This window comes from Melitaea cinxia, chromosome 13, assembly GCF_905220565.1.
Source record: "Melitaea cinxia chromosome 13, ilMelCinx1.1, whole genome shotgun sequence".
Classification (NCBI taxonomy): domain Eukaryota; kingdom Metazoa; phylum Arthropoda; class Insecta; order Lepidoptera; family Nymphalidae; genus Melitaea; species Melitaea cinxia.
Window position 1 is genome coordinate 11,662,438 of NC_059406.1, and position 19,866 is coordinate 11,682,303.

General features: G+C 31.1%; 2 protein-coding genes across 6 annotated transcripts in view; one reads left to right on the forward strand and one right to left on the reverse strand.

Moving 5' to 3' along the window:
* The first annotated feature begins 7,316 nt into the window (after positions 1 to 7,316).
* On the forward strand, positions 7,317 to 11,283 carry LOC123659185 (glutathione S-transferase 1-like). Of its 5 annotated transcripts, none has more exons than XM_045594438.1 (6): positions 7,317 to 7,584; positions 7,984 to 8,125; positions 8,406 to 8,464; positions 10,237 to 10,384; positions 10,654 to 10,847; positions 11,008 to 11,283. In XM_045594438.1, the coding sequence occupies exons 2-6, from the start codon at positions 7,985 to 7,987 to the stop codon at positions 11,156 to 11,158; spliced, it is 693 nt and encodes a 230-aa protein (XP_045450394.1). In that variant the 5' UTR covers positions 7,317 to 7,584; position 7,984; the 3' UTR covers positions 11,159 to 11,283. The 5 variants fall into 5 exon arrangements, with proteins under 5 accessions (XP_045450394.1, XP_045450393.1, XP_045450392.1 ...); XM_045594437.1 differs by having other exon boundaries at positions 7,317 to 7,576; XM_045594436.1 differs by having other exon boundaries at positions 7,318 to 7,587.
* A 407-nt stretch (positions 11,284 to 11,690) lies between these two features.
* Positions 11,691 to 19,866, reverse strand: part of LOC123659182 (ubiquitin-conjugating enzyme E2 Q2) — a 29,422-nt gene continuing 21,246 nt past the window's right edge. Inside the window, exons 2-8 of the mRNA XM_045594435.1 lie at positions 19,749 to 19,865; positions 19,384 to 19,484; positions 19,058 to 19,193; positions 18,161 to 18,332; positions 17,630 to 17,821; positions 16,056 to 16,283; positions 11,691 to 11,746 (exon numbers count right to left, since the gene is read on the reverse strand). Coding sequence (XP_045450391.1) covers positions 11,715 to 11,746; positions 16,056 to 16,283; positions 17,630 to 17,821; positions 18,161 to 18,332; positions 19,058 to 19,193; positions 19,384 to 19,484; positions 19,749 to 19,865 — 978 coding nt within the window. The 3' untranslated portion in view covers positions 11,691 to 11,714. The remainder of the gene's footprint in view (positions 11,747 to 16,055; positions 16,284 to 17,629; positions 17,822 to 18,160; positions 18,333 to 19,057; positions 19,194 to 19,383; positions 19,485 to 19,748; position 19,866) is intronic.

Sequence of the window (19,866 nt, forward strand, 5' to 3'; positions counted from 1 at the left end):
CTGAGATTTTATCTTGACTATTTGCATAAAAATTAAGTTGAGATAAACAAATAAATGCATAATAAACGCTTCATAAACAATAATGTTATATATAAACTCTGATAAACAATTTCTTATGCGTGTCATCTATATCTATACAAATAAATAAAATTGGAGTGTCTGTTTGTAATATTAAAATAGCCGCTTTTTACTAAATGTAAATAGATGTTTACACGGTGCATATACCAAAATAACATTTTTTTTACAATTGTTGTCTATCTGTCTCTCTGTCTGTCTGTATGTTTGTTCCGACTAATCTCTGAAATGGCTGAACAAATTTTGAAGGAGTAACTTAGACTACCTTTATTTTAGAATTTTTTTTACACATATTTTTTTACTTAATTTTAGAATTCTTACTAAGAATTTATCTGTGAGATTAACTATTTACCATATAAGATAGCGTTGCTCTGGTGTTGTGGGGTACGTACCGTGTTGGCTCAATTTTGTCAGTCAGTCTTGGTGTCTATCCTTGTGAATCTCCCAACCCTGCCTCGTAGAGCACATCAAGCGGTCGGTTTTGGTTGTTATCAGATACCTGATAGCGATCGCTACTCAGTGGTACATCCACCTGCAGTGGTGCAGAGTGGTAGATTAAGCTTCGATCCTTCTCCTATATGGAGAAATAGGCCTATGATCAGTAGTGGTATATTACGAGGTGAATCGTTATAATTAGGATAGCGAGAAAGTTACAGGTTTATATTACATCACAGAAGTAGACCATTTTAATCGTCTACAGAACCGCTAGAGTCTTCCGGTAATGACAAAACTGTATTTAAATACGATAATATTAGAATTTTTTGACAGTCATCCATCAAATGTTTTTTTTTCCCAATACAGTCATCAAAACACCATTATTTCTCAAAATGTAAAACTGACAAACAACCATGGCTAAGATCATAAATCATAATGTCAAGATCAGATAAGGATGCTAAGGTATGTCAAGTTACTGAAAACCGGATGGATCTAGATTAATTATCCGTTTATAAATAACTAGCTGGTACCCGCGACTTCGTCTGCGTAGGATTAGTAAGTACTTCGAGTAGCTTATTATAATCTCAATTTCTATCATTACACCAAATATCATCAAAATTGGTTCTGCGATATTAAAATCAATTTGTTACTATAATTCGCGTCATGTAAAAAGAACGCTGAAAGAAACTGGAGAGGGTGCGTTTGCGCATGGTTATACTCGCGCACAAAAGTGCTACTGTTTTATTTTTTAATTAGGCTTTCACTTGCGGCTTCGTATAATGGTTATTGGTAGGTACATTAAAAAATGCTAAAAATACCAGTGCGAATAATTCCGACTAAATAAGTATTTACCAAATAAGACTGATCCAAAAAATGGACAGTACGAAAAAGTTTTTTCAAGAGTTGGCAACACTTTAAAAGGTAGTCGTGGGTCGTAACGTCTTTTATGTGTAATCGGTTATACGTAGTTTCGTGGATACGCGTAACTAGTTTCGAAACTGCTTATTTTTCGTAACTAGTTATTTCTGTATACAGCATCAGTTACATTACTTTTGTTTGTATTCTGGTTATGAAGTAGTTATATGTTATAAATTGTAACACATACGAATGCCGTTACGTACGTTAATATTGATGGATAGTTTAATCAAATTAACTTCCCTTCATACTTCATCCAAGCTTACGACTGGCTGCAAAACATGTTATTTTAATTACTTTTTTAATTTTTGTATAGATATAATAATCGATGCAGGCGTATTTAGAAGTTCATTTGATTTAACGTACTACGGTTTTTATTTATTTTTCGAGATACATACATATAATTAAAAATACAACAAAAAACCCACACTTTTTAGTATATACTTCAACGCGAGACAATAACATTAATCGTTAATAATTAATCACTCGTCAACTGTCTTAATACTAAATAGTAAATTCGAAAATATTTAAAAAGAAACACGATCGAAATTAGGATTTCTTTAAAAAAACGTACTAACGTAACTGTACGTATTAAAATAAACTTAAGCTCATAGTAATTGCGTACATAATCGCATGAGTATAAAACAAACGTCTTTTTATCCTACGCGTAAGCTTATCTGCGTATTGTAATGATTAGTATTAGTAATCTGTTACGTTATTAGGTAAAACGCTTATACGCCGATCGTTGTGTCAATTTTTTAATAAAACTGCGTACGTACAATAATCGTTACATTCGTATCGGCGAAACTACGTACATGGTTATTAGCTTCGTAACTAGTTACTGAAACCGATTACGTTAAATAACGCCCAACGCTATTAAAAGGCCTTTGCGCATTTTGACAGCCAGCGTCTTTTTACATGACGCGAATTATATATTGTAAATAATTTTTCTTACTTCTCTATGTAAAACTATTTCGTAATTTAAAACTTTTGTGCGCGATAGTATTTTGAGTCGACGTCGAACTATCCAAACAATAGCACACCGGCAAGCATGCGACACGTGATAAACACGGCCGCCCTCTACCCCATACCACCAAATAGACCAATAAATCGCTTAGTAAAATAATTAATAATCGCTTAATAAAATAATAAATAATTTAATAATCGTTCTTTTTACATGACGCGAACTATACCAAATGTGCATTAGACATATATATTTTTTTTTTTTTTTTTTATTGTATTTATTGTTCACTGTTTTTGCGATAATGGCTTACTCATAAAAGAGATATATTCTGTCACGGACTTTTTTGTAGGACTAATTAAAATAAACATTTCTCTAGTACATTATAAACGTGTAAACTGTACAAGTTTTTGCAGCCTACGCCAGAATAATTCGCAGAGGGCAGATTTAATCAGACTTACATGACAATTATCGTTATATTTTGGACAATTCATACACTATCTTTAAAAATAATAGCCTATGTGTTATTCTATTGTATAAGCTATATTATTGTAAACTTTCATTAAAAATCCATTCTGTAAATTTTGTGTGAAAGAGGAACAAACATCCATACATCCATACATCTATACATCCATACATACAAACTCTCCCATTTATAATATTAGAAGGATGTTACCTTTAAACAGCAAATATAACATGTAACTACTATGTTAAAATACTATAAATAGCCTACATACCTAGTACGAGTAGGGAAAGCAATGTAATGTACAAATTTATATCTTTCAAGATCATCCTACATTAAAATCACACAAAATATATAAAAATAATGAATATTATATCTCATATTTTAAACCTAATACCTATTATGTCATATTTATGTTTACTTATCTACTATGTAGGTTTACTTATCTTTTAGACAAAATTGTTTACGGAAACTGTATATGAAACCTATTATGAAAATCTAATCAGAATAATCAGAATAATTCTGTTAAATATAAATTTTAAAAAACAGGTTCGTCTCGGGACGCCAGATAGAAGTGATAACTTAAGCGGCTAACTAGTACGGCTAGCGATATAGGATAGATTGAGAGAACCTGCCTACCGCTGCTATATGCGTGAGAGAAAGAGAAGTCACACAGACTGGCGCCGTAACGCGTTACGTAACGGAGCGGACCCTTCCATAAGAAGTTAGCACTTCAATAAATTTTCACATGTTTGACAGTTCATCAGTCATCACTCATAAACGATTCGAAGGATTCTGTTGTGTATTTATTTTTATATTTGTTGACATAGGACAATATTGTTTGTATAAAAGAAAATGGTTCGATCACTTAATTCCATACTGATGCTGAAACGTGTCAATTTATACGTTATTTGAATATTTTTTTAATCTAATAGGTATCGTTTATATTTTTCCAATTTTAAAAGTTATCAAACAAAGATGATTCAATGAATCGTTTGTATTTTTGAAGTAAGTAGGTAGGTATATGAAATTATGAACATAATTCATTGGACATTTTATTACATCACGTTTTTACGTAGAATCGCATAGGAACGTTACTATAGTAGATCTCTGTGAGTAAAAACATATTCAAAAAAGTACCATTCTACTGTTATAAATTGAAATTTTCATTAAAGAAGTTTATCGTAAGATTTCAACCATACCCTTATAAATAATTTTGAGAGAACCTTCGATGTACCTAGTCATTGCAAAGTTATTCATTCTATCTTTTGTGAATACATCAATGTGAAGATCCTCTTTAAGATTAGGTACTAGTTATATTCCTATATTTTAGTTTTTCACTACGGCACCGGTTTACTTATGAACAAAACCAGAAGTAATAACGTAGGTATCACCCCGATTGGTTGTCGAGTAGTAATCGGTGAATATTCTAAAAAAAAAAACAAAAATTGAACAGCAACAAAATAAGAACTTCTAGCTCATAAAACTCAGTTAAAAACACCTTCAAGTAAGATAAGATATGTTTGTGTTTAGAAAACGTCGGTAAGTATATTCTTCCACCCGTACTCATTAACAGTGCGTGTAATTATTCATTACCTGCGGTTCTAAGATAAGAATATCTTAGAAAACATTAGTTCTCGTAATCTCAGGATCACTAAGTTACACCCAACATACCTGCGGGATGAAACCAGAATGAATATGATGACGCGGCAAGCATTAGAAACACTTGTAGAAAACTTATACTTGCCATGAATGGCTTTAAAAATCTAACGACGCCAGGCGACGATAATTTTTAAAAACGCGTCATACTTCAAATGAACAATAAGAAATGAAATTTAATAAGTTCCACCCAAAGCAACACGGAGGGGAGTAGCCATGTACAGGCGTTCCCCTCTGTCAAGGTATAAGGCCAAATGGCCATATGGATACAATAAAACTAGTTGCAGCCGCACTGATCACTAGACTAAATCTAGTTGCGCGATTGAATCAACGTCCTTCAAAAAATGCCAAATTGTACTGTTTTTTGCTGCAAAAAAAGATCTGCCACGTCAAATTTACTAAAACATGGCGTTACTTTTTATAGGTAAGTATTTTTTAATCACATTTTTACTTGTACACTTCTTTTAAACCCTTTTTATACTTAAAAATTACAAATATTATCGGTCGTGTTGACTCGATTTGTTTACCAACACAGGCCGCTCGCCCTCGTACAATATGCGGATCGGTCGAGCGACTGATCGGAGTCTATTTCCGAGAAGTCACTGTCGCCGAGCGATAGTGTTGTTACCGGTTTGTTTGTAGATGGTTATCGATAAAAACGGCAAAGGCAAAAGAGGAGACAGACATTTTTGAGTTTTTGATTTATTTAAAATATTATATTGCTAGCTTTTTTTAATAAAAATACTTATATAATAAAATTACATTAAATTAAATATAATACACGTATTATGAGTATTAATACATTTTACTAGAATTACTTAATGTGAACTTCGACCGTAATGTTTTATATAAAAATTTGGCAGGTTTTCTGAAAATCCAAATTTAAGGGATACATGGAAAAAAATTGTAATAACAGATTAACCTGGACGCCCACAAAAAATAGTGTAATTTGTTCAGATCATATCAATACCACTAATTTTCAAGTGTTGGCGAACAATAGAAGGATTGGTCGAGGGCACCAAACCAACACTAACGCCTCACTGTTTTTGTCCCGTAAGTTTTTTTTTGTCTCGTGTACAAGGTAATCAAGATATGTTCGCCTTAGTCATAGTAGTGAAACGAAACTTAGATTTGTCAACTTTGAAAATTAACAATGTTAAATCCATCCTTCCAGATTCATCAACAAATCATTCATCTAGCAGATGACAGGCTATCATCTTATGATGCCATTAGTGCTACGCTCCCTATTCCTGATTCGTTGACATCACAGTGTACATCTTCAACTCCTCAAAATCAAATGTGGGTTAATTTTAAACCGTTTATTGTAGACTGGCATTGTTTGGCACAACAACGTTGTACCAAACGTATTGTGACATAATTATAATAGTTAGACATATGCTGTCGCGACACTTTTTAACCGACTTCCAAAAAGGGAGGAGGTTCTCAATTCGACTGTATTTTTTTTTTATGTATGTTACTTCAGAACTTTTGACTGGGTGGACCGATTTTGATGATTTTTAATTTAATAGAAAGCTGATGTTTATCATGTGGTCGCGTTCAAATTTCATCGAGATCTGATAACAATTTTTTGAGTAACCTTTGATAACGCGTATATATTACGTATATTGTATTACTTGTCGATGTAATTGAAGTCAGTTTTTTTTTTCGTTTGCGAGCAAATACAATTATTGTAGATAATAATGTCTTCTACAAAGTCTTACTACATTATATATGTCTATTATCATTAGTTTTTGCAGCGCACGCAATGAAATAAATTTTTAGGTGATTTTTTTATCCCTTGGGTTACTGGAGAGGTTATTGGAGTTTTAGTAAAGATCCCTAATATTTTTGAAAATATAGTATAACCTAGGTCGCTCAAGGATAGTGTAGCTTCTCAACGGTAAAATAATAATTTTTTGAATCGGTCCAGTAGTTTCGGAGTCTATACAATGCTAACAAACAAACAATCAAATCTTTACTCTTTATAATCGTTTATTTTACATGAAGATGTTTGATTTGTAGTATATAATAAATTAAGTCTATTTTTATAAAAATATCTTACCTTTGTATCACTTTAAAAACATTATTTCCATAACCGAGTAGTTGAATTTATCGATAATGCATATCGACAGTTGTTACAACCACGGCTGTTAGCGACTTTTCAGTGTAGTTGCGGCGTGTCATTATACTGTAATGACACAGAATGTATCTATGTGTGTGTGGCAAATGTAAGTGTGTTTTTAATTTAGTATGTGTGAGTTTCGTAGTGACAGACGATTATTTTTGTGTGGGAATTAGATAAAGTGTGCGTAATTTGTGTATTTTTTTAATGTGTGTAATTTCCCCCCACAAAAAATGACAGACAGTTTTGTATCGGTAACAAACGCAATGGCTACTCCCCTCCGTGTTGCTCTATGGTTCCACCTTAAATCGATCTTCACTCTGTCGAATCTGTGTTATATTCATTGTTTTCATTTAGCATATTTTTTTCAAATAAAGGATCTATTCATACTCAAATCTGTGTTATAATTACAATAATTACCTACTTAAATAATTATTTGGCAGTATTCTTTGTAATAATTATTTTATCAGTAGATTTTAGAGTAAATAAAAGTTTATAAAAGGCAATGTAATGAAAATTTTTATAATATACATAACAAGTTAAGATAAAAACGAATAAGCATATTTTACAATTTACAGTTTCATATAAGAAGGCTGAACTTACGTTAGTACAAAACTTTTATATAGTAACATTCAAACAATGTCACACTTTAATGTCATTTAACTCGTTGAAGTTTGACACTTAGTTGACACACAAAACTTTATTCAACAAACTTGATAGTTTTTCTAACATTGTTTCGAAATAAATTATAACATTTCATATAAAGACGTTAAAATAATTATTACCAGAATAATATACATTATTATCTTTAATAAAAAAAAAACACGAATTTAAAAGCTATGAAATAAACAGAAGTTACCTTATCAACCAGAGTATAATTATCTCAATGTATTTTGAATAATTTAAGCTATTGATAAATGAAATGGATCTAAACTTATCTCCCAAGGTTTAGTGGTGGTTAATGAATAACATACATGATTTTTCATATATTTTTCTTTGTATCATGCATGTCCAAAATTAATGTTAACAAATATGTATTGTATATAAAAACAATAAAAATAACCTTTGTGAACAAAACATACTTTTAACATTATTATTTAATTTTGACCTGTACTTTATTTGACCTATTACTGTTGTCAAGCAGATTGTTTATTGTTATTTGTGTAATAAAAAACGAAATTCGAGCAGTACCTACTTATCGTTTTATAAGCGTAATAACTTTAAATAATTGTGAATAAAAAACTTGTTAGTGCTCATGACAATACAGGTTTTTATTAAGATTTATTTTTTGATACCTTCCATAACATTTATTTTTTGATAACTTTAATTTACTTAAACATTGATAGTTCACACTATGTCACTTACAATATATAAAACTAACGCCAGTCCTCCGGCCCGAGCTGTGATGATGGTAGCTGAAATCCTAGGAATTAATTACAATTCATATGAAATAAATCCAATATTAAGGGAGCAGGACACACCTGAGATGACAAAGGTAAACTGTAAAATGATATTACAACTATAACTGTAAAATACTATTAATGCTGTAACTGTGTAAAGCTGCTAATTTTAACTACTGTTCAAGACAACAAAGAATTTCTTGTGATATTTATTTTAAGCAATGTCACCGTGTAGAAACTAAGAGCTCTATTCTTTGATTTGAACTTTTGACTTTTATAAGGATTATAGCAATCTGTTCACAATTTACAAATTGTGTATGATATTTATTCTATTTTATTTATATTTTACACAAGTTTATTTTTATTTAATTTCAGAAAAATCCAATGCGAACGATCCCATACATAGATGATGATGGTTATTGTCTTGGCGACAGGTTAGAAATCTGAAATAAAATTTTTATTATTTATAAAATGTCAATTGAGATGGTTTGTAAAGACATGGAACAGAAATAGGTGTATAATATATGACTGTGATTAACAAATAAACAATATGTATTAATATACTAGCTGACCCGGCGAACTTCGTATCGCCTAACACAAACTTTATCCTATGGTAAAGTTCAAATTGACTTTTAAGTATTATCACAAATCTTTTGTATGGGAGTATAGAAAAGTGTTGTTTTTAGACTTTTTCAGGAAATTTAATTTTTTTTTTTTTTTAGAATTTTTCTCTCCGTAAGAACCATCCTCGTACTTCAAGGAATATTTAAAAAAAAGAATTAGCAAAATCGGTCCAACCGTTCTCGAGTTTTGCGCTTAGCAACACATTCAGCGACTCATTGTTATATTATAGATAATAGAGGTATAGATTCAGAATTTTTTTTAAAACAATTGAATAAATATATGTAATCAAATAATGGTAATCTTTCGATTCAATTGAAATGATGCATTTTTAATAAACTTTAGACCCTACTTATATCTACACTAATATTATTAAGAGCGCTCGTTTGTGTAAACACCCTAATCTCAGGAACTACTGGTTCGAATTGGAAAATTCCTTTTCTTAGATAGTCCTATTTACCGAGGAAGGCTATAGGCCTTACTAGTACTATACCATAATACTAAGACCAATAGGAGCTAAGCATTAATAAGTTAATTATGTTACCAAAACGGAAAAAAAAAATTATTACTGCGGTTAAAGCTACCCAAAAATAATGTGTGACAGAATTGATTGTTATTTAAAGTTTTAAAAAAAATCCGCGACAGCATATACCTTAAGGTTAACCCATTATAACATTTTTATGGTAATCAACTTTGTTTTAAAATAATGCATTATTTGCGAAAGTGGTTTTATTTACATGACAAAAAATCGTTATCCAAGTAAATACGTTATTCAACCTACTTCTTTGAGTACAAACTTGTCCTTGACATCATTTGATTTAAATAAAAAGACTTAGAAGATATAGATATACAATATACATAGTTTTAAAATAACTCCGCAACGAATTTATGATATCAAAACATTAAAATGAAAAACAAGGCAATTTTATGAATATAAACTTAGTGTTTTATACCATTTAAGTTGGACTAATTAAGAGATATATAAAATCAAATGATCAACACAGTTGCACAGTAAATATTTTAGTACCTTTTTTTCCTCAAATTAACACAGTTGAATCTGCAGGGCACAGCTAGTTATATTACAAAGCTTTATATCACAAGTTTTTTTATAAGAACATATACATATGTATAATATATGCTAAATAGTTGCAACACAGTGTCATACACATGCTGCCAGTCTTCGGTCTGTGTATTTCAAAGCCAGCAGTTGGATGATTATCACGCCATCGGTCGGCTTTTTAAGTTCAAAGTTGGTAGTAAAACTGTGTTATCCCTAAGTCGCCTCTTACGACACCCACGGGAAGAGAGGGGAGGCTATATTCTTTACGTAACCACACGTAACACAAGTCTTAATTTGTAAAGGTAAATTTGATGTATTGGCTGCTGTTGGGTTACTATTAAAGAAAACCTTCAAAATTATATAAAAACTGATTGAAATTATTAATGCATTCAAACTGTTTTTATTCGGATTTATTGATTTAATTTATTTTTTGTAAGGAGACCTAATATAAAAATAAATAGATTAAATCATAAATTGTGTACACCCTGTTAGCATCATAAAAATAAAAATAACTTATGTTTTTAGTCATGCCATAATGTTATATTTATTTGATCAATATGGAAAACCGGAACATTCGTATCTCTACCCAACAGATAAAAGAAAAAGAGCAACAATACATCAGAGATTGTTCTTCGATTGTGGAGTGTTGTTTCCTCGTCTTAGGTCCGTGATGGTAAGATAACAAGATAATTACACTATATTGCATTATAATTATGGTTATGTTAGCTAGTTATACTTAATATACTTTTTTACTGCCTCTTCTAAAATTGTTATTTTATTATTATTATTATTATTATTCAGTCATAGTTCTTTTTTTGCACATTTTATAAATAATAATTGCAGTTTACTAAATTTGTATCTATATACCCTATATTTGATAATACTTTAATACTTCATTTTAATGTAAAAATATTTTTTACAAGTTATATTTTATCATTTTAGGCGCCTACATATACTGGGAAACTAACGGAAATTTCAAATTCAATGAAAAAAAATATAGATGACAGCTATAGGATGCTGGAAGCTTATCTATCTGATACTTTGTATTTAGCAGATAATGTCATAACACTGGCGGATTTGAGTGTTATTACGACTATGTCTACACTCCATGGCATACATCCTATAGACAGTAACAAGTTTGTATAACTTAACTGTATGATTTTTAATACAAATACTTTTTCTAAAGTTTATATAATCAACACGTCTTCTTTGTTATAATATACATCTTAATAAGAAAAATTAAACTACTCAACCATTATCGTATAATTGTTTTAATTACATTTGTTTATTTTACAGATATCCCAAGTTAATGAAATGGTTTTCTAATATGTCTGAACAAGAGGTTTGCAAAAAAGTCAACAAACCAGGAGCAGATGAACATGTTGCATCACTTAAAACATTTATGGAAATAAATAAATTAAATCAAAATAAGAAATCGAAATTATAATGCAACAATATTGAAAGCTATCAACATTTAATTTGTTTAAAATTAATGGTCTAGTTAACACTTATCTACTATATTTGAGTATTGTGGATATGGTTTTAAATACAAACAACATATATCATTACGAATCACAGGTTTTCTTTTATTTCAGTAACTAAAAAGAAATGCAAAGAATTTTTCAACTTTACACTCCAGTACCATCTAGGGCTACCATATGGATAACTTTATGAGAAATTAATGATTACAAAAATCGTTACACATTAAACATTTCCTATAAGTCTTATAAGGTCTCTTGTGACGCCCGTCGCACTCAGAACATTAATAGCACTTAATGTATCGATTAAAGTACACAATACTATACCGAATCTGCCATATGTTGTCCATCCATACACGACACAAACCTAATGTGCGCAATCATACAAACATTAATGGAATAAGAGACATGTTCAACACGAACTTATCAAGTCACTTGTGAAATTTTGAAGAACAGTGTTTGTATTTAGGCGTTACTGACGTATGTTGCACGTTAGTCTTATTGTTAGAGCGATAGCGGCCTGGATTAGCCGTCTTCCTTCGGTGGTGTGAACCAGCCTGAAAACAAACAACTTTGCCATGTTAATAGAGTTGATATTATTTTACTTATAATTGTGTTTGCTGGCAAACGAAAAAAACAGACTTCAATTACATCGACAAGTAATACAACGTAAGTAGGCGAAAAAAATTAACAACGCACTAGTCGTCACTACGATTTGTGAAGGTTTCCCTCGATTTATCTGGAATTCATCATCAGATCCTAGTTTCCTTATTATGGTACCACACTTGGGATATCTCATTTCCAACAAATTTTTTTTTATCAAAATCGGTTCATAAACAACGAAGTTATCCCCGAACATACATACATACATACATACATATATATATATATATATATATATACCGTCAAATTGATTAACCTCCTCCTTTTTTAAATCGGTTAAAATTTCCTTATTATATTTCAAAGTCTAGACTTTACTAAAGTTAAACATTCAGTGATAAATAAAATACGAATATTATAAGGAAAAAAGTACACACAACATAACATTTTAGGAAAGTATGACGTGAAGGAAGGTTTACAAGAATTAACTTTATAACTATTCACTAACACTTATTCAATAAACCAAACACATTATAATGCTGATCTACAGTGACTACACACTGTTGATCATAATAATAATTTGTTTTAGTTTTATGGCTCTATGTTTTAAAAACAAAAACACTTTGAACTGTTGCCAAGTGATAGTCTTTTGAATTTGTTCCAAATAATTTTTATTTAAGCATATATATTATTTACTCCTCTCTCTCATTGTCCTGAAAGATTTGGAGAGATACGCTGACGACACTACCCTTCTCGCGCAGACTAGAGAAGACATTGAAAATCTTCTGACCCGTCTAGAAAGTACCAGCCTCCAATTCGGACTTGCTATCAACTGAGATAAGACGAAGATGATGATAGTGGACCGGGGACTGAACCAACGTACACAATATAGCTAATTGCGAAGTGGTCCGTAACTATATTTACCTCGCCTCTACTATGTCAAGTACTGGAGGTTGTGGCGACGAGATAGGACGACGGTGCGCCATCACCAGGTCTGCTGTGGAACGACTGGGAACTTCGTATTTAAGACAGACTATCATCAACTGTACAACAACTACGAATACTGAAGTTCTTTGGTCACATCTAGGAATGAGAACTCGATGGAGAGACTTGGTGCAGGGCCAGGTGGAAGGCAAGAGAGCACGCGGTCGAACCAATCCGCTGGATAGAGGTCATCACAAGGACTACTGAGTCCACCATGGTCCAGTGAACTCGCGACGCCTCCAACAGAAGGAAATGGAAACACCCCACTATGTACCTCGTCAGCGTAACAACGACCACTCTGACAAGAGTGTACGACTAAGAAGATATTTACTATCGCTTTAATAGCAAAAGTTTTTTACTGTGATCAATATTAGCAAATGAAGACGTAAAGTTAAATGGGGTCATACTGTAAACAGATAAGCCATTTATCAGCAACATATTAATACAATCTTTATTTCGTAAATCTTTTTTTAAACTTTACCTACATTTCAAATACATAATAACTGTTCGTACGACAACCGACTTCAAAAAAGGAGAAGGTTACTCAATTCGACCGTATAATGTATTATGTATGTTCGGGGACAATATTTTTTTTTTTTTTTGTTGGAAAGGAGATGTCCCAAGTGTGGTACCATGATAAGGAAACCAAGATCTGATGATGGAATCCCAGAGAGATCGAGAGAAAACATCGAAAATCGTAGTGACGACTAGTGATTTTTTTCGTCTACTTGCGTTGTATTACTTGTCAATGTAATTGAAGTCGTTTTTTTTCGTTTGCGGACAAACACAATTATTTAACTTTATAAATGATAACATGCAAATTGAAAACAAAAAAGATTAATGTAAAATTATTATAATACTATTCCATTTAATATTATGAAGCAATATATCAAGATGTATATTTTATACAGATACTGAACAAGAACTAAAAAATCGGTTACTAACACACGAGATATTTAAATTCTATTTTTTTTTTTGGAATAGTCTTAAATAGTAAACAAATATGGCGCACTTCCGACCACAGACAATAGAGTAATATTGTAAGTATAGTAAAGTGACACAAATAGCAAATGAATGAACAATATTAATAAGCCATAACCCAATATAAAATTCATTTTATGTTCAAATAGTTAACGCTAAGATATTGCTAAAATTATTTCAAAACCTAATAATATACTTTACTTACTATACTATACACTTTTACTTATTTTATCTTCTATTTCTTATTAACTTTGTTAAATTGTGACGACATGTTATGTATGTATGTATGTATGTATGTATGTGTGTATGTATTAATGTATTTATGTATGTATGTATATATGTTTGTATGTTTGTATGTATGTATGTATGTATGTATGTATGTATATGTGTATGTATGAAGTATTTTTTTTTCTATACTTTTTTGAGTAGGCAACGAAAATGCATCATGTTTGCATGCATAATTTTATGTTATTAATGTTATGTTATATAGATAATTGCGCTGCTACCTTTTCAATGCATATTATCCTATATCTAAAGGTTGTCTGGAAGAGATCGCTACTAAGCGATAAGACCGCCTTTGTACATTACTATCTCTATGTGTAAATAACTGTTTTATGTAATTTTTTTGTCTCCGAGTGGTGTGCAATAAAGTATATTCTATCTATCTATCTAATATATTGAATATTTTTGCTAAGAATTAGTAGAGGTACAGAATTAGAAAAAAAAAATATTAATCGAGCATAAAAGGCAACAAATTTATATTTCGTTCATGTGAAATGGTCGATAAAAAAGACGTCAAAAATAAAATTTACAACAAAATAGGGCCACCTGTGTCAAGTAAAAAAAAAGTCGACCCTATTAATATAATTGTCACATTATTTGTATTTACTATGAATAAAAAAAACCTTGCGCCGGCGGCACACTCTCTCTAACATCTAAACAAAGGACTAATAACATTGTTCTCCACTAAGCTCTCATTGGGTAATCTTAAGTCTCATCCTATAGTCTCAAAATTTTTTCCTGTGACTTACAGTAAACTTTATGCCATTGCTATGTGGTATACTTTAATATTATATGGGATAGAGTTAAAAATTTTCAGAGTGAAATTGATATTCAGAAATATTCATAACATAAAATAAAACCTTTACAATGTACACTTTACCCTAAAAGATTGACATTTGCAATATTTTGTAAGGATTTTTTTTTTCGCTCAATATAAAAAAAAAAGAAAAAAACAATAACAAAAAACAAATTAATAACAAATCGTTTTACGGTAACATTATTCAACAAATTATAATTCGTAAAAATTTAAAATATAGGTAAAGAACATGGCCTATTTTATCGCTCATGCATTCACTTATACTCATTCACCTCTAAAAATATTATGACCACATCCCTATTTGCATTGTAAAAAAAGATATTGAAATGTCATATTCAAAAATATTAGTTATCTATACTCTCGAAATTCGTATTTTAGTAGTTTTTATGTTTAAAATGATAAATTGATATTTGTTTCTAGTGAAATAAATAGTAAATGGATTTTTACAAATGTCCGTAAGCTAATGTGTTGTGAAAGTGAGTGATAAATACAGAAATAATTCTGTTTGCTCGCAAACGAAAAAAAAAACCGACTTCAATTACATCGACGAGTAATACAACGTAGATCGACGAAAAAATAGTCAAGTAACTAAGCGTTATCAAAGATTACTCAAAAAGAAGTTATCAGATCTCGATAAAATTTATATGTGACCACAGGATAAACATCAGCTTTCGATTAAATTAAAAATTATCAAAATCGGTACACCGAGTAAAAAGTTATTGCGGATTTTCGAGAGTTTCCCTCGATTTATCTGGGATCCCATCATCAGATCCCGGTTTCCTTATCATGGTACCAAACTAGGGATATCCCCTTCTAACAAAAAAAGAATTATCAAAATCGGTACATCCAGTAGAAAGTTAAGCGGTATAATACAACGTAGGTCGACGAAAAAAGCGTCAAGTAAAAACGAATTATCAGATATAACTCGAAAAGTAGTTGTTAGATCTCAAATAAATTTAAATAGGACCAAATTACACACACCACCCTTTCGATTAAAAGAAAATTTGTCGAAATCGCTCTACCCAGTCAAAAGATCTGAAGTAACATACATTAAATTAAAAAAAAAAATTGAGGACCTCAATTTTTTTTGGAAGTCGGTAAAAAACGAGAATTACGATTCACAGGGGTTTGTTTACCAAATAAGACTCTTCCAAAAAAACGGAATAAACATATAAGATAGATAGAATATATAAATAGTGTACCATTTTTTTCATGTATCTGCACTAGGCACTTGAAGCTTTGTTGCGCACGAGCCAGGCTATATTGCGACTGTGATACGACCTTGGTCGCTCCAAACTGAATCCTAGCCTTGCCTTTCACGAGGGTGGCCGCTATTTGCATGATCACAGCCTCTACTGTGTAAGCAGATGACCAACCCTGCTTTGTTAATAACTCCATACATATCGCTCCTCCTACGAGGACATAGCCACCTGAAATATTAATTGTGTTATTAATGACGTTTTATAAAACTTAAATTATTTTTATTGAATGAAATAGTTCAGAAATACTCGAAATATTTACTATGTATTGAAATATTTATTTATAGTATTTTTTGTTTTAATTCACAAAATTTAGATATATATAAATGCTACATAATAACTGTCGTTCATATATATATATATATATATATATAAAATTGATTTAAGACCAAAAATGACGTATTTGGTAACCATTCTATATTATGTATTGTAGCAAACATTAATAGCCTATAACTGGGTCAGCAACCTGCGGCTCTTTGGGTATGAAGCTGCAGCTCTTTAGTTCTGAAGTTTCACTGCATAATACACCCAAAAGCTTTGTGGTCCAAAAATAGTTGAGGTTATGAATTTAGTAATCAAAATTGATAACAGCATCTTGTCAAAAGCACTACCATCACATTTAAAAAATTGTTAAACGTAATGGAGACTCAATGTTCAGACCTCCTTCTTCATAATAAAGTGCGATAGTTTTCCAAAGCTATTGGAATGCTGACTATCTTCGTATAATAATATGTCGATATTCGTGCGAGCAAGCGTTCTAATGCATGATTATAATTAAAAGTAAAGTAAGTAGCCAACTAAAAGGTGAAAATTTAAAGCCATGTTTGAAACTTAAAACAACAAGTTATGAGCCAAATTTATCCAAACTTTCCAAACCACGCAAAGCCAAATTATTATTATAAGTTACATTGTTTAGTAAAGTTTAAATTTTCTACTTGAATATCCATACAAAGCCATCGCTCCCATTAAATTTGTTTGGCTCAATTGTTTGTTATTGAAGTACAAGTTAGGGTTGTCAGTAAATGTTTTAATGTTTTTACTTAAATAATAGGTAATTATTACTAACTAATTCCATATAAATATGTATGTATATTATCTAACTTATTCTGGCAAACACGACAAATGTAAGAATAAAAAGATATTTTTTCCTTATGAACAAAAAATTAGTTTTTTTTACCAAAAAAACTTAAGACTAAACTTAACTAGAGTACTATTTATAATTGACAAAAAGAAATATTGTGACTTTAAAAACTGAAATTTTGTAAATTGTAATTTTTGGCTCTTTTGACTCAAAAGGTTGGCGTCCCTGGCATAAGCCAGTGGTCCTTTTCAAACCTTTCTAATCATGTTCAATAAATAGACTTCAGCTTCAAGTATCAGGAGCAATCATTCTAATAAACTTTCAAACTTATATATATATGTAAACAGTATACAGATATATAATAGATAATCACTGTATCTGTATACTGATACTGATATCTTGTATCTTAATCTGAACATACATAGAAAATACTTACCTGATATAATAGGATATACAACTCGTACAAACGGTGGCTCAAAGGGGTATGTTTCTTTAAACATAATGTTTAATAAAATTGAATCCTTGCCCTCTTTCTCTTTAAGCAAAAGCAAGTCATTATGTAAAGGACTATCTGGATCCACGGAACGCAGTCTTATGTTCCACTCATAGAGTGAATCATTTACTAACTCTGTGAAAACGATTTCTTTATATATATAAAATAAATATTATAATTATAAGAAACAGATCTTGTTAGCAGTCTTTACTGCTGGTGAAAACGTGAAATTTTTATACATTACTAGCTGACCCCACAAACGTTTTGCCATCCTTAAACCGTCCCTCCCTTATAACTGAAGAATGTATGAAAAATAGATGTTAGCCGATTCTCAGACCTACCCGATATGTACACAAAATTTCATAAAAATCGGTCCACCCGTTTCTAAGGAATATTTTAACAAACATTGTGTACTTATTACTTACTTATTTTATTTCAAATTAAAATATTTCTAGAACTTTTTCTCAAACTTACCTATAGAATACATATTATTTTTGAAGGAATGCGAGCGATATATATCACGGAGTTCCTTCATTAAGCGATCAGTTGCCTGGAGGCTACCAGAGACACTACCTGATAGATAATCTTGTCTTTGATTTTGCCTCAGTCGCTCTAATGTCGCTAAATGCTCTGTTTCCATATCATCCTGGAAAGTAATTCACAATTGAGAATCACAGCATATTTTAAATGTTCATCAATATATATTTGTTTAAATGAAAATCCTTTAGGTATAATCACACATCTTAAGTAAAACCATAATATACTTAATTTTGAATTTTAAGGAAAATCAAATAAATTAGGTAAGATAGAAGATAACATTACTGTTAGAAAACGAAATTAGGTACTGATCCTTGTGGGGTCTCCCCACCGTACTTCGGAAAGTATGATAAGCCCGCGCTCCCAGTTGTTATCATAAATACCTGATAGCAATCGTTACTCATAGTTGGGAACATACCCGCACAACCTGCAGTAGAGCAAGGTGGTGGTGGTAGGTGGGTTAAGCTGTAATCCTCTAACATGAAACCAGTAAACTTAAAAACTAAAATCTAAACTAAAAAGTTAAACTAAATCCACATGAAAAAAGAGGCCTATGCCCAGCAATGGGATGTTAAAGGCATAATGTGAAATATTAACTTAGGTAGAGCAAAGCAGGAAATATCCTGTTTAAAATATGGAGCAGCCCGAGTGGGGTAGTACCTCGACATAGAAGATCACAGCTAAATAGTACTGTTTTCAAGCAGTGTTGTTCTACTGTGATGAGTAAGGTGGCCAGAGCTCTTGAGGATTATCGGGCGTAGGTCTATAAGCTATGGTAATCACTTTCCATCAGGTGAGCAATAATTACGCTTATTTTAAATAAATTTAACATACTTTGCCACTCCGTCCAGCATCATCGACCATCTCTAGTGGCAAGTCATCCTCACCCTCAGATTCATCTTCCTCTGCAACCATTTCTTCATCTTCCTCGGTACCTGATTCAGCACCATTTGATGTGACGCTCGGTACTCTGAAATAATTATTTATTTGAATATATAATCAAAATTTTTATTTAAGACTAAAATGTATTAACAAAAAACATAGATTTTGCTTGAAATTTATTTTCAATTAAATTGTCTTTAAGCAGAAATAAAACAAACAGTTTATATATTTCTTACAATGTGCAAATTATAACGTAATAGTTTTTCTTTAAATTATACCTATGCTGTGGCGCCGGATGGACGGGTAACGACAATGAGTCCAAGTCTGGCGGTTCTGGAACACCGTGTAATTTGCATAGCTCCCGCAACAAGATACCCACCTGTAAAAATATTGAAAAAATTTAGAAGTTGTTTTTAAGCAGACAATTTATGTAATAAATTTTTACGAAAATTACAATATCAAAATATACATGTATTATATTTCATACTAAGTAAATTAGTATATTTTTTATTTGTATAAAATTCTAGATCAAATAAAAACTCAAATGTATATAAATGGCATTGAAGAAAAGAGTTATTTTTATTATTTTAAGATCTAATATTACTTCCACATATTTCATTTATAATATCTTAATTTTTTTTACCTGATTTATGACATGGTTATCTCTTCCCTGTGTATTACTTAGGATCTGAACTGCATTTGTCACAATTGGATCCTCGCTGTCTGCAAACCACACTGGTGGCGTGTTTGGGTAGGTCTCC

Coding starts and splice junctions, on each gene's coding strand:
- LOC123659185 (XM_045594438.1), top strand. CDS start 7,985: ATGTCACTTACAATATATAAAACTAACGCCAGTCCTCCGGCCCGAGCT. Junction 8,126..8,405: donor ACACACCTGAGATGACAAAG/GTAAACTGTAAA, acceptor ATTTAATTTCAG/AAAAATCCAATGCGAACGAT. Junction 8,465..10,236: donor GGTTATTGTCTTGGCGACAG/GTTAGAAATCTG, acceptor TTATGTTTTTAG/TCATGCCATAATGTTATATT.